The sequence below is a fragment of the Bactrocera dorsalis genome, chromosome 4 (genome assembly GCF_023373825.1).
Source record: "Bactrocera dorsalis isolate Fly_Bdor chromosome 4, ASM2337382v1, whole genome shotgun sequence".
Taxonomy (NCBI): domain Eukaryota; kingdom Metazoa; phylum Arthropoda; class Insecta; order Diptera; family Tephritidae; genus Bactrocera; species Bactrocera dorsalis.
Window position 1 is genome coordinate 47,703,924 of NC_064306.1, and position 15,770 is coordinate 47,719,693.

The 15,770-nt window shown below is 30.7% G+C and overlaps 2 protein-coding genes across 3 annotated transcripts; both read left to right on the forward strand.

Moving 5' to 3' along the window:
* Positions 1-4,936: 4,936 nt before the first annotated feature.
* LOC105233110 (uncharacterized) lies at positions 4,937-5,885 on the forward strand. The gene has a single exon (XM_011215069.4). The coding sequence runs from the start codon at positions 5,108-5,110 to the stop codon at positions 5,594-5,596; it is 489 nt and encodes a 162-aa protein (XP_011213371.2). The 5' UTR covers positions 4,937-5,107; the 3' UTR covers positions 5,597-5,885.
* Positions 5,886-6,194: 309 nt separating this feature from the next.
* LOC105233109 (PXMP2/4 family protein 4) lies at positions 6,195-12,342 on the forward strand. 2 transcript variants are annotated; one of them, XM_029553338.2, is made up of 5 exons: positions 6,195-6,374; positions 11,156-11,308; positions 11,375-11,508; positions 11,628-11,759; positions 11,845-12,342. In XM_029553338.2, exons 2-5 carry the CDS (start codon positions 11,161-11,163, stop codon positions 12,112-12,114), a joined length of 684 nt encoding a protein of 227 aa, XP_029409198.2. In that variant the 5' UTR covers positions 6,195-6,374; positions 11,156-11,160; the 3' UTR covers positions 12,115-12,342. The 2 variants fall into 2 exon arrangements, with proteins under 2 accessions (XP_029409198.2, XP_011213370.2); XM_011215068.4 differs by having other exon boundaries at positions 6,196-6,374; positions 11,139-11,308.
* Positions 12,343-15,770: the final 3,428 nt, after the last annotated feature.

Below are 15,770 nucleotides of genomic sequence, written 5' to 3' on the forward strand. Positions count from 1 at the left end.
ACTAGGCCATCAAATTAGTATTAGCCGCGGTTGTGGCAAAAATAAAACATCAACAACATGCTTCTACCAAACAAAAAAAAGCCAACTAGACGCTTTAAAAACCGGTCAGCAGTCACGTTGTGAGCGTTTTTTCGACATCTTTTCCGCTTTTTCGTAGTTTGAAACGAAATGCTTTATTTTTTATTATTTTTAGCTTAGTTTATCTTTCCGCTACTTTCGCGGCTTCAGTACGCTTTGCCGCTTAAAATATTTTTACGCTTTTATTCTTTAATTTTTTTTTTACTTTTTACTTTTTTTATATTTTTACTTATTTTTATTTCGTTATTTTCACATCCTCTTTCGTTACATGTTTCATACAAGTTTCGAGTTGCCTTCTCATGTACGCGGGTTTTTCTGCTGAGCGCGTTCTTATGGCATACCACAAGTGTGAAATTGATTTTACTTGAAGTTGAAATTGGAATTGTGGATAATATGCTGGATCTGATGTGCAAAATGCGCGCATTTAATTTTTTGCACAGATTTGCTAATCGAAGCGTTCAGAAGTGTGAGGTAGAAATCCCGACAGATAAGTGCGCTAATCACAATCGGAACAATTCGCGCCACTTTATAATGCTCGCGTATTTGCATTTATAATCTCTGCTTTATATACTTATGTACATACGTACATATATGTATAGACCAATTGTTGTTGCACCCCACCTGTACGTAAATGTGTGCAAACGTAACGCTGAGTAGCGCATTGGCATCGCTGGCACACTCGTGTGCTGCATAGCTTTGCATGCTTGAAGAGCAAAACACGTTGTAGTGGTGCCACATTGTTGGCTACGCATTGCATTCTAAGCGGTGCTGTGCTAGAGCTGTATTCAAGACGTGCCCAAATACACTGGCAAGCAGGTCTCTCTAGTCAATTCGTTGCACTAGCATGTTGGTGTGACTTTGGATGTGCAGCAATGCTGAACAGTTAACCTTGGCAAGCATGTACATATGTATGTATGGGTGTAGGTACATTTGTTCGACACTATGCATGCGCGTAAGAAACGTATGGCTAAGCAACAGGTAGTGTCGCTGTTTTGCACTTTTCGCTGTATTTTTTGTTGTTATTTATTCAGATTACCTATACTATGCACAATTATTGTTTGTTTAGCTTTGCATTGTTGCTGTCGCTGCTCTGTTTGTGCACATGTTTTGCAAATTAACTTGAGAAAATTTGTTTGTTTGATTTGTTATTAGTAAATTAATTTAAATATGTTGATGATAATATAATAATTATTTATGATATTTTTCAAATTAATAATTGTATGTGATATTTTTTTCAAATTCCCCTAACTTGAAGCGATTTAATAATACTTTATTTATTTTCATCTGATTTCGTGATTTTGGATTCTTACTTTTCCAAATATTTTTTGAAACATTTTATTATTTAATACAATTTGCAATGATATATTATTTGCAATTATATTAAAATGTGTTAATTTATATTTAGTAAATTTTAAGATATTTTTTAATTCATTTAATTTGTAGCAATTTTTTTTCGATTTTTACTATTTTATTAATTTTTTTTATTTTTTTTTTTTTAATTTTAATTATTTAAACATTTTTAAATATTTACTTTTCTATATATGTATGTATTTTTTTTTATATTTATATAATTTGCAATAATTCGTTATTAGCAACATAACCTAAATATATGTAAAAATTATATGAATTTTTTTAATTAAATTTAATTTGAAGCACTTTTATATATTTTTTTGTTTTATTAATTATTTCAGTTTAATATTCTTGTTTTTATTTGTTTAGAATTAGTTTTTGTAATAATTTATTTCATTTTTTATAATTAAAAAATTATAATTTTATATTCGTTTACTAATTTAAATAAAAATTAAATTAAATAAAAATAGTTCTATAAATTAATTTATAACACTTTACATCAATTTTTATGTTAATTTTATTTTTTTTGTTAATAATATAATTTGTATATAATTAATCTGTAATTTATTTTTAGTTTTATTTCATTTCAGTCAAACTTATTTATGTAGTTATTATTTTTAATTTTATTTTAATTAAATTTACTTTAATTATTTTTTTAATTAACATTTATTTATAATAATAATAAATCACATTTTATACTAATTGAAATAAAAAACTAGTTTTGTATATTAATTTATAATAATTGTATATATTAATTTTATTTTTTTATTATAAATTTGCAGTTGTTTTTAGTTTTATTTCTTTTCAGTTAGATTTATTTAATTAATTATTTTTTTATTTTATTTTAATTAAATTTAATTTAATTTTTTGTTTAAATTACTATTATTTTTTTCGTAATATAGTTATAGTTCACTAGTTCACTAGAATTCGCTTGAATTTTTATTTTTTTTAAATAATGCCATTATTATTTTTTAATAAGTTATTTTATGAAAATTAAATTTCTTATATTAATTTTCATAAATTTGTTGAATTTTTTTCATTTCATTTCAGTTTTAATTCATTTCAATTATCTTTTATTAATTAATTATTTCTGAATTTTTAATTAATTTCATTATTTACTTTTTATTTTTTTATTAATTATTTTCATTATACTATTAATTCATTAAAAAAATAATATAATGATATTTATTTTATTTAGTTTCATAATTTATTAACACTCATACTCGTACATTTTCACAATTTACTTTCCATTTAGCCAAATTAATATTTACTGATTGTTTTTTTTCACTTCTGCACATTTATGGCAGTAAGCACAAAAATTCAATTTCATTTACTGTTATTTATTTAAGATATTTACTCCTCGAACATAAACTTAATTGGCGAGCAAAAGTTTCAATCGCGATTCTTATCAGTCTATTAGATTTCACCGGTAAGTCAGCGCTTATCACTTATAAATATAATCATACAGACATGCCTATACATACATATGGTATAAAAAGCAGATAAACTTCGTCACCGCAAAACAAAAAACAAAATTCAGTAGATAGTACTTCATAAATTAACAAACTACACACATATCGTGCACGTAAGTATAATTTTTTTCTAGTACCAATATTTCCACGATTCCATACACAAACGAGCAGTTTACTAATTGTCACACTATTGAATTCTTATCGACGTCGGCATTGATTGTCCACACGTATTTTAACTTCGTGCACATACATACGAAATAAATGAACGAACTTGTAAACAAACAATAACACTTATACAAGAGCATGTATGAACCTGCATACCAATGAAAACAATATACCGCTAAAGCAAACACACTTTTTTACTACTCGCTGTATAATAATAAAAACACATACATTACACACCAACACAATTTTTGCGATTACATACACCTGTGTATTTTTAATTCTTACTTAATTTATAATAATCTATGCCACGCTAGTGCTTTATTTCAAACACTTCGTTGTATACAATGCGTATAAATATTTTCAATAAATGTGTAAATTTATTCGCTTATAGTTTACCGTTGCTCTTATTCGTTTCAATACGCATAATTAAAAGGCACAATTTTCAGCATTGAAAACAGCAAATTATGTATGCATTTAAAACAATTTGAATATCATTCCGTTTCTTATTCGAATTTCGTTATATTTTTAACTCGTTACGTTTAGACGCGTTTGGAAACACTCAATTTTTGTATTATTTTTAATAATTCTAATAAAAACATACTTCGTTTAAATACACAGAAACGACGCGTATGCGCGCACCCATCCAATACCGGCGTTTCACAAAATACAACTGAAGAAAATTTACAATTTTTGTTCGTCCATACCGAATTGTGCGCTGGCCGAGGTTGCATGTTGTATGTGACACGTTTGAAGGAAAAAGTGTAAATGTAACAGAAAATGTTAAGATATGTTTTCTTAACAGAGAATGGTATCATTGTCTGTTACGACTAACTGTGCTTTTTAACAGCATAACGGTATATGTACGTATGTAGAGTATATTAGGGCTCTTAAAATTATTCGAATAGCCCGAACCCTTGAGTAACAATTGAGATACTCGTATATTGATGAAACTTGATATGCGCATTCCGGACTACCGCAACGCCCACAAAACGAAATTAACCAAAAACCAAAAAATATGATGAAATCACATTTCTCGGGACCTCACCAAATCGCTTTAGACTAAATTTAGTACGTGGCATTATTCTCATATTCCTGTATCACATTGTAAAAATGGACGAAATCGGACACGCGTACACCACCTACACGCCTACTTCCCATATAGAACAATTTTAAATTGAATTTGATTCTTTAAATCAAGAAGTAATTGATGTAATTGGATAATCGGTTCAATATCATATTCCTAATATTAAGAACTTTTCAATTGTTAATTTTGCCGACAATAAACTGTAATTTCCAGAACTCCTCTAATATCTTAAATAACGGTTCATAGTTGCTTCTCACGCAGTGTTGGATGTCTTAAATATAGATTCCAAGGAATTATGGACGAGCTCAATAATATACTGAAACAAAATTATCCGAAAAGTAAGCTTTACAAGAAGAAGAATAACAAGAAGCATACCGGGAGCTGTGTATAGAGTTTCCAAGAGACAACAATTTGACGAAAGCGAACAGCCTTAATTCCTTGACGCTATCTGACTTAAAATTAGTTGTGAAAGTTGAGTTAAAACTAAAATTCACTTATATATCATATACACTTCTATTATTTTGAACATAAATGTATGTATATGTATAAGTAGATTAATATACATATTAACATAGTTAAATAATTTACATATTTTATTTTTATGCAGTTATCAGTTTACTTTCTACGAAAATTTTAATTATTTTTGAATAACATTTATTATATTTTACCCCACCGAGACAATATTCAAATTTAAACTATTTACTTTAATTTTACAAATATTTTTTATACAAATGAAAAAAAGTATTCCTAATTGAAGTCAAGCACACAATTTTTTTCTCAGAGTACTCACTTGTTGTTAAGTGTCAAAAAATCCGATTGACATTTTGATAAATTCGAGTCAATTTGAAAATTTCCAAAAACCCTGCAACGAATAATAATTTGCAATTTTCAAACGACTGTAAAAAGTATTTCATAAATAAAAGCATCTAATTTATTGAAACAAATTAACCACTTACCAATGGGTGCAGGAAATTCTACGCCGCAAACGGCGCACATCATCAATCCAGTGCGTGCCAGCGCCATACACGTCACACCGAGCGTTATAAATCGCCTGGAAAGTGCCAAGCAACAAATCGCCGAAGTTGCAGTGCCGGCACCAACAAAAGACGAACCCATACATTGTGCACGCTGTTGCACCTGCGGCTTCTTCAAGGGCAAAGACAAAGAGGCCAGCTTGTTGGCGATGAAATCACATGAATTGCAGGAGGCGCAATATGTGAAAACTTTGGAGAAATTAGAAGCCATGCTGGGCAAACCCGTACGCTTTGCTGAAGTGCACAGCGAGAACCTGAAGAAATTGGAGCACAAACTGTTGAAATGCTATGCCGACAACCCACGCCAGCCGCTGGTGTGCGCCGATGCAGCGAAGGAATATCAGAATTTCGTTTTTAAGCAGCAATTCGATTCTATACTTAATGCCAAACGTATAACAACACAGAAACACTAATAAACTTGCATTTTCACTTAATTATACACCACTTAATAACCGATTTACCGAATTTAATTGTTTCGCGACGGAATAAACGCACTTATACGCGGAAATCACAGTTTTAGGCGCGAGCAACTGACTTTTCTAGCTTATGCGATGACGGATGTGAAAGGTGCAGTGGCAATCAAACTGTGCTGTGCTTTATTTACCAAAGCTGTCAATATGTAAAGTTTGGTCAATTCAATTGTGGTTTATGACATCAATTTTATTGCACAATATTTTTGAAATTAAATATTTGATTTAATTTTTTTTTGTAACGCATACATATATTGTAAAGGAAATGGATGAAGTTAGCGCATAAATTTTAATAATAATAAATCACTAATAGCATAGCAAGCTCGAAGGGATCTAAGTTCTTGGATATAAATTAATTATTTATTTTTTTCCGGTATTAAATACAAAAATGCTTTTTGGAACGAGCTTTCTCAGCATTTGTGAGTATTTCTCTCATCAACGAACGAACTACACACATACTTGTATGCTCGTAGTAATCTCACACGTTTATCAATGAAAATTGCGAACAAATGTTGCTAAAATACATTCACTTTCGAGAATTATTCTCTCAGTAATAATCCAACGCGGGCGTTGAGCACTTGTGAAATCTGCTGTGCGGGGAAAATAGAACTTATTCTAATTGTAAAAATAAGTAGCGTTAAGAAAGTGAAGTCTGATTAAATATTGAGCAAGTGAAAAACCCTCGACGGTAACAAAGCTGGACAGTTTCTTAAAATAGAATGTAAGCATTGATTTCTGAAAAGTCTATAGTTCGCAACAATTGCACATACAATCTATGTATAAATGTTTGAGAGGGTAGTTGAAATGCTTGTGGTGTGATTTCCGATGCTTCGTCGGTGTGCGATGACGCGGAGCTGACAAATGAATATGTGCGTCAGCTGGTGCGTGGCGGCGTCGCTCGTCATCAACTGCGGGGATCAAGTGTTGTTGGCTGTGTGTGTGTGCGTTTGTCACGCGAATATTATGTAAATCAGCTGGTTTAACTGCTGCTCTTGCGTTCCATATAATACTGCCTTATGAAATACTGACTTATTGCATGAAATTGCAGGCGTGTGAATGAACAATTTGTTATTTAGAAATTATATTTGTTTCTCGTTTATATTTTTCCGTTAATGTCATTTCTAAACAAACAGTTTAAATTGCATGGCGAATTGTCATATAATAAAGGTTTTAAAATTGCTTGTGACAGATCAAATTACAATTAAATGTTCTGAAGTCATGATTTACATTGCATATTAAATACAGATACATGTATGTATGTATGTTCATATTCATGTAAATTTTTGCGTATGTACATACTATGTATATGTATATATATATACAGAAACATGCTTGGCTTTAGAGTGTGGAGATAAAGTCTTGTGACAAAACCTTAATCAGCGTTATCATAACACGTAGAGATTATAGTGCAGAGCATTATTGGCACCGCGAAATTGCCAGCTGATGAAATTTGTTTCGGATTGTGTACTTAAATTGCGCGCGCAAAGCGTATTGATACATTTTTTTCTAACGGGTGATCCAAGTAGAGGTATTTTTTGCTTAAAGCATTTTTTGACAAATCATGCCTGAGTTGGGTCAAGCTGTCGTAATATTTTTGTTCAGTATTTTTTGACATTTCATCATGGAAGATCACTTTTTTTCTCTTTAAAAAATGTAGGGAACCTCGGATCTGCTGCTAGAATGACTCAAATTTATTTATGTTCGTGTGAATTTTGTTCTTCATTTGCCAATTAGTGTGTGTTTGGTAGCTATTTGTTTACGTTGCCAAGCGTTTGTATAGCGATTTTTACCATGGATAAAAATTGAACAACCAGTTTGCTTGAAAATGTGTGTGGAATGAAATCATGGTTACAGAATTTTTGAAAATGTTGAAGAAATGTTTTGGGAATTTTGTTTTAACATGAACACAATTATTTAAGTGGCACAGTGCATGCAGTGAAAGTCGTAAAGTCATCGAAAACTGACCTTATCCATCCACCTCTGTTAATGACCATAACCTCGAAAAAGTTAAAGAAACAAAAGAACTGAAACGATATCGAGAACAGGTCACAAAAAAATCCTTGACAAAGTAGCTGAGAACCTTACATTGACGCATGGCACTCCAAAAACTATCAGAAAGCGAAAGAAAAAACAAAAATTCCGCGAAGCCACTGAAAGCCAGCCTAGCCGGAGCTTATAATAAGTTTGTGAAAAATTGCATTAAGCGTTGGCATGCTTGTAAGGTTTTAAAAAGAGCCTATTTTAAATCGGATAAATACTAAAGAACTTGAAAGCTAAACAAATATCCTATAATTGACGGTATTAAGAATAATGGTCTGAAAAGTCTTCGCAAAATAGGAGTACATTATCTTGTAAATATAAATAATGCTTGTTTACGGCAGATAAGGCTATTACATCGAAACTCTTAATTAGAAATTAAATTTATTTTTCTTTTTCATTCCTTTCATTTACGTAATATCTATGTGACACAAGTCATTGTTTATATTGCTTTTATATATATATATATCATGATTTGGTTTAGTTTGAAGATAGAGTTTTGTGACAAAATTTTTATCACAGATATCTTATATATCGATCATATAGCGAATGATTATGCGCAAATCAGTAATAAAACCGCGAAAATATTATCTGGTCAAATTAGACACGAATTGGTCCAGAGGCTCACAAAACGAATCGATAAAATTTTTTTCCTAGATTATTACAACACACGATTATTTTAAAGTTGGAGTGAAGTTTGATCTCCATACGTCAATTAGTTTCGTTTGTGAGCTGTTTTTTTATGACGCCAAATCAAGACGACTAAATCGTTAAAAGTGTTATGGTTGCTACTTTATTATAAAGACTTGTTTTAGAAACATAAAACATTGAGTGAATTGTTATTTGTTATTGTTATTGAAAAATACCGTGCTAGAATCAGAGAGATAACAGAGAATCTCGACATCTTTTATGAATGAACACATCACATTTTGGTTAATGTTTTTGTCATTCCGGGACTAATTTATTCAAATGATATATAATATTGTGCAATATCAAACAAATGAGTCCCAATTGATGCGGAAGCCTTATAAATGCTTCGTATTTGTATACAAAAACATTCCTAACGTAATTGATTAAGTAATAATTAATTAATTGAATAACAATTAAATAACTATTAATTAATTACAAAATAATTAATTAATTGATTACTCACTGATAAAACTTTCAAGAATTTCCAAACCATTTTTTAATATTCCAATTTTAAATTACAAAGAGTCGCTTTCTAAAGTCCAGTATTCATTGATATTTGCTGATTCAAACTATTTCAGACAGCTTTTGTTTACATTACCTATTAACAATTGTACATACTTATATATACTCTTATATACTTCAGTATACATGCATACATATACATACATACATATTTATTTCCATAGTGCCGAGGAGAAATATAGGAACTCACTTAAATATATACAACGAAAAAAGCTTTCAAATGCCAAGTTCAATGTCTCTCAGACATGTGCTTTACTTCTCTCAGTTGTTTTTTAGGCATATATACATGTACAAATGTAGGTATGTTTACATAAATATGTGCATATGCGTAAGTGTTTCTAACCACAAGTGCATTTCCTGAAACAAATAAAATTTTATGTTCACCCGGTGGTCAGTTGAAGAGTGTTGGATTTAATGCATAAGTGTTCAATTTGGGATAGATTATAATAGTATTTAAGGTCTTGATTTATGTATATAATATTTAAATTTGATCCACCTCAAATGCTCTCCAGAAGATATTGTTCGTACAATGACCTGGAATCAAAAGAAAAAAACACCAAAATTAAGAATATGTCGACGTATAAAAAATGGTTGACTTTTTGAAAAATTTACAGAACGTGAAGAAAAAAATTGATACTAACTGCATCATTAATCTCGTAGTAATTACCGAAGGAAATTTGAAAAATTTAGTTTTGGAAAAAAAGCTTAAGTGGTTACCTGGGTTTCCTGGGGTAAAAAAACAGCCTTTCTCATATAAAAGGTGAATTATTTTATTAGAATATTTTATTGTTACAAACATACACTATTAACAAAAAATTCTGAAATTAAAAAAAAAAATATTTTAAGCTCGGCCATTGCGACGCCATTTCCGATGACCCCTCGGAAAAAAGATGCTCCCGCGTTGGCATGATAACTCATTACAGGATCATCTAATGTGAAAAAATACGTGTTTTATTTAAAACCTTAACTTAGAATGATGGAAAAAAATTGAATTTTTGGCAGACATTTTTACAAAATAATTTAAATTTCAGGGAAAATTTCACAAGATTTTTTTTCAAATGGTTATAATCGAAAGAAAAATCCTTTGTTCAAGTCAATAAGAATTATATCTCAAAGACCTGTGTAAAATTTCTTGAAGACCGGTTAAATAATTCTCGAGAAATTTTGCCAAGCGACTTCAAAAACACTGTTTCTAGGAAAGCGCGTTTAAAGACGACGCACTTGGTCTAACTAGCCTCGTGCGCACAAGTTCTCAAGGCTGTATCTCCGAAAGTATTACTCGGATTGAAAATTTAGAACAATATTATAGAAATGTTGTAAAATTTAATGCGATAGTAAAAAAATCGAATTTTTGAAACCTCTAAACCCATGTAACCCCTTAAAGATAAACTGATTAAGCTGATTGAACTAAACGGCTTCATTTTAGAAACCTGTAACTCAAAAAATAGTTGAAATATTCAAGTCAAATTTTAGTACGAATTTTTTAAAGGTATAGACTATCGAAATATGGAAAAAAAATTCCCACGAGGTGATCCCATTGTACTAATATGGATCTAGAACAAATCGATACTTAGCTCGGTTTTATAACATTATACATATACTAATTTAGGTGACTAGTTCTAAATTTCTACGATATATATCAACAAAAAAAGATATGTATTTATAGAAGTGCTTATTTGTACTTTTTTTAAATTTTTTATTAGATAGTTTAGTAATAATAAGCTTGCCCGCATGCATGCCATTCTACACGCGAAAGTGCAATAAAATATGAATGGGATTGTTAACAATAAGCTTTAATAAAAACTAAATTATTTACGATTAGGATAAGTGCATAAGTAAATAAGTACCTAATCGCCAATAAAAAAAACACATTTTTTTAAACGAAAGTTTTTATTTAACAAATAATACGCTTAAAAATTTCTAACGTGCTCTAGCTATAGTATTTATGTTTATTTTTCAGCAAAAGAGCAAATTCGATACACATTTTTAAGTTCGTACACGTATTTTCATATTGAATCACAAGTATTTGCTCATTTGAACTCATATATTCTGAAAGCACATTGCCTACTTTTAGGCGCCGACGCAATTCCGACAAGATCACTATAGTGATAATGGTGTATAAATATATATTTTTTTTTGGATTTCAGTTTTTTATAATTACTCTTAAATATTATATTTTTCTATTAAATTTAATTTTCTATAATTATTTTTTAGCATTTTATTTTATTTTTTCTAGATAAAATAAATTTATAGTAAAAATGGTCGCCACATTTACCCTCAAGTTCCTAAAGTCACAATGGCGCAGTTTTGCGAATGCACATCCATTGGCCAGAGGTGTCATTTCGTATGCAGTAATATGGCCCACAAGCAGTCTCATACAGCAAACAATTGAGGGTAGAGATCTCAGTAAGTAAACGCATAAAAAAATTATAAAAATATATAAAATAAATAATAAATTTTATTTCCATAAAGAAACCTACGATTGGATGCGTTGTCTGCGCTATGGTGTGTTCGGCGCGCTATATGTGGCGCCTACACTATATGGTTGGGTGCGTCTAAGCTCTGCCATGTGGCCGCAAATGAATTTACGAGTTGGTATTACAAAAGTAAGTACCAAATATTGCATTTACTTTAAGATTTACAACCTTTGTATGATTTATATACACTTCATTTAGTATTTGATATACGAGTATACATATGAATGTATGAATTTTTCTTAAAACAGGCTGCCGTCGAACAGATCTCATATGGCCCCTTCGCTGGTACCAGCTTCTTCTTTCTTATGAGCTTAATGGAAGGACGTAGCGTTGAAGAGGCTGTGCAAGAGGTCAAAGATAAATTCCCAAAAGCATTCGAGGTATGTACATACGATATATATTCAAGAGATAACCTCTTATATTAAAGTCTTATTTTTTATTATTTCTTCTTCTTTTTTCCTGCAGGTTGGCATTTGCATCTGGCCTGTCATTCAGACAATAAATTTCTCCATGGTACCTGAACAACATCGTGTCGTTTTCGTTAGCATTTGCAGTTTGGCTTGGACAACATTTCTAGCTTATATGCATACAAAAAATGTTGATGAAGAAGAAAAAGATATACCCAGCAACGAGCCGAAGCTTTCACAGCAACCACCGTTGACACAAACAATGTCAGCAACAACAACCACTAATGAGAGCTTAGTTCTCAAAGTCAAACGTGCACTTGCGCTTTAAATACATTTTAAGTATTTATGCGGTATTTAACTGTAGAAGGAATGGAAAAACCAATATGTGATTAAAAAATAGTTCAATTGATATTATATGATATTATAGTATTGAAACACAAAGACCTTGTTGTTAGCTAGTTTTATGCGTACTATAAGTATTACGATGTCGACACCCATTTAGACGAATTTAAATGCAAATAACTAAATAAATGTGCATTTATTTTGAAGATCATAATATGATTGCCTGTTATTAAACAACTGTAACTAGAAAATACAACAAATAAATTATTTATTTCAGCAAAACAGATTTTCTTTATACAACACCTGTAGTTTTAATTGATAATCTGTGAGTTGAGCCATTGAAGATGAAGCAGAGTTTGCGCTGTCGATTGCCACGGTTTAATGATTTAAATTGCATCATGAAGTGTGCCGCAGCTCCTACGTTGATTAGTCATCCCAAACTAACACAATAATCATCGGCTATAATTCGGTAACAACGAGTGTCAGCAATGAGAGATCGTGAGCGTGAAGAGAGAGCACTTATTGTGTATTGTGCGTTCACGTGCTTTCAGTGAAATGGACAATATCACACAACAGCCGAGTGATCGTGTTTTGTATACAAGATAATGGTTATTTACGATCTTCCTTTTCCTGTTCGAAAAATTGCGCTAAAGCCCATGAAAAATAATTAGCCTTAGAAGTATATATGTACATATGTGTACTCAAATCTCCAGCGGAATTATTTGCATATTTTTAATTCTATTTATTCCGCAGTTTTAGCAGAAATTAATAAATCCCATAAGACATGCTCATGTGTGCGTGTAGCTCTTTTCCTGTTAATCACTGCTGTTTAATAAGTAAACACGCAATTCTGATATGTCTTTCTTAACAGTTCGAAAAAAACTGATAAAATTTAATAGTAGGAATGTTTTAATGGAAGTTTTTTTAAACACATTTAGTTTGGGAAAGTTTTCAGCCAGAAGTTAAAAAGATAGAAGGCATATATTTCGTGGTTAAAAGCGCTGTGGCGAAACAAGAGTCTTTAGATATGATTTTTGTATCACATAGCACTTGTCTTTAAATCTTCTTTTGTCAGCTTTGTGTTGGTTATCATGCTTCAAGCCTAGTTTAATAAATTTTACATCTTTGAAAGATCTTACTAGAGCCCTTTCTATAACATTATTTGCGTTTGAAACTCGAAAATGTTTTCAGAGAAGGAAAACAACTCGTTGTTTCAAGAAAAGAAAGCAATCTGTTGTCATTAGTGGTATTCAATGCCGCTAAGGTAAAGATCTATGAAACACATATTTCCTAAAGCACTTAAAAAAACTCCTTTACAACGAAGACTATTCGAAAAAATTGAAGATCAGGCTCATTCTTACTGTTTCGGTAAAAGAAATGATAATTCTCTGATTCTCTAAAATTGCTGAACCTACCGAATTAAACTTGAACTACCATTTTTCTCTCTCTGAGCTCTCAAAAACATCCATAGGAAGGGAAATGTAACCGAATTAACCTTAAACTACTCGCTAAAACGCCGAACTAATACAAATTGTTTAATGTCCATGGTAAAAGATATATAACATCAAACTTAAATTGGTCTCCAAAATTATATTTTTTATTCGGAAATATTTCTTCTTAAGATTTTTTTTTATTGGTTTCGAAACATACACAAAGTAGGTCGAACAATTTCATGATTAGTATCATTATTTAAAGAGCTATCCATGTACTGATTGCCGAAATTTAGGCCTCTTTTCGATATCCTTATTTATTTTAAGTGTGTATATGGATTTGAAGTTCAGGGTTAAACGACATCGAAGAAGATATGTTTCCAAAACAGTGTATTCATAATTTAGAAATTTATTTCTAATTTCCGATTTGCACATCATAGGAAAATTGCCCTTCTTCATTCATTTTGATATAAAAAAAACATTTTTTGTTCAAAAATCCCGAGCTTTCGTCGAATTAATATCTATTTCGATACACTACATCAAAGCTTGAGTTATTTAAATATAAAAAATTAAGAATTGTATAATTTTCATAATATATTTGCCATATTTGTTCATAAATCCGCCTATACATTCCTCTGGTTTCCTTTTCTTTCGGTTTTTTTTTTGCAGTTGTAACATTTAGGTTAAGAATTGTAGGCGTAATTGTCTTTATTATTATTTTCAGCAGAAAAAATATCATAGATTAAGATTGTTTACAATAAAGTAACAACAAGACCTTTCGACTTTAAAAAATCTTAATATATTATATTATTATATACGCGACTAAATGTTTTTATGTATGGAAAAGTAAGGAAGTTGAAGTTCGGTTGCAACCTTAATTAGCATTTATACGCTCGCAATTTGCCAGGATCTAATTTTTATTATTAAGTCCGGAAGGTATCAGAAAATATATAAAAAAATGTTTTAGGTTTAATAGAAGCAGTTTTGATATATTTTTAACTATCGAAAAAATATTTTCTCTAAAGCTTAATGATATATCTTACAGATTCAACGACATTTTCGATTAAAGATCAGCTATATAGGTACTGGTGAACCACATATTCGGTATTTGTGGTCATTAAAAGTTATGGTCCTACTTCGACAATTTTCAAACGTGAGATATGTGCCTTATTCCGATAACTGTCAAATGAAATTTTAAGTTGCGGATAGTAGACATGGTCTTAGTCCGATATCAATTCCATGTTCTAAAATTTCGTAATAACCGAATATACTAAATTTAGATGAAATCGGTTGAGTAGTTCAATTTATTTCACTGAAAAGTAGGTTAATCTTTACAACAATTCCCATGAAATATTTAAGCCCCTTCGTGGCTGTAGGCAATAAACATATTAGGTTACATATTAAGAATGATTACAGAAATCGATTTTTTTTTTATTTTTATTGTCCTATTAAATTCTACAATACTTCAAGAATATTGTCCTAAAATTTCAATTTGATCCGAGTAAGAGTTTCGGAGATACAGCCTTGAGATCTTGTGCGCACGACGCTAACTAGGCTAAGTGCGCCCTCTTTAAACGCGCTTTTCTCGAGACTGTGTTTCTGAAGTCGGTTAATAAGATTTCTCGAGAACTACTCAACCCATCTTCTTGAAATTTTACCCAGGTCTTTGGGATACTATTGCTACTTGAACGGAGGATTTTTTTCGATTATAATTATTTGAAAAAAAATTCGCGAATTTTTCATTTTTATGTAAAAATGTCTGCCAAAAATTCCATTTTCAGTATTTTTTTCCTTCGTCCAAGTACTAAGTTAAGGTTTTAACTAAAACACGTATTCCTTCACTTGGATCCTGTAAGGAGTTATCCTGACAACGAGAGCGAACTTGTACTAAGTTTCATCACAATGTCTCAATTTTTACTCATTACTGAAGGATAGACAGTTACACGGAATTCAACTCGTCTCGTCATCCCGTTCATTTATGTATATATACATAACTCTATATCTTACTCAATTATTTTCGGTGTCACAAACAAGAACTAGCACTGAAATAGCTAGATGAACAAAACTATTATACTCTGTAGCAACATGTTGCGAGAGTATGCAAATGAATTTGAAATTACTCATATTTTGATTTAAATTATTATTGTATTTCGATTATCTTAATTACCAACTGTCTGGCTATTACTGCTTCCTCTTCTTCTTCGAGCACGCG

Coding starts and splice junctions, on each gene's coding strand:
- LOC105233110 (XM_011215069.4), top strand. CDS start 5,108: ATGGGTGCAGGAAATTCTACGCCGCAAACGGCGCACATCATCAATCCA.
- LOC105233109 (XM_029553338.2), top strand. CDS start 11,161: ATGGTCGCCACATTTACCCTCAAGTTCCTAAAGTCACAATGGCGCAGT. Junction 11,309..11,374: donor AATTGAGGGTAGAGATCTCA/GTAAGTAAACGC, acceptor ATTTCCATAAAG/AAACCTACGATTGGATGCGT. Junction 11,509..11,627: donor TACGAGTTGGTATTACAAAA/GTAAGTACCAAA, acceptor TTCTTAAAACAG/GCTGCCGTCGAACAGATCTC.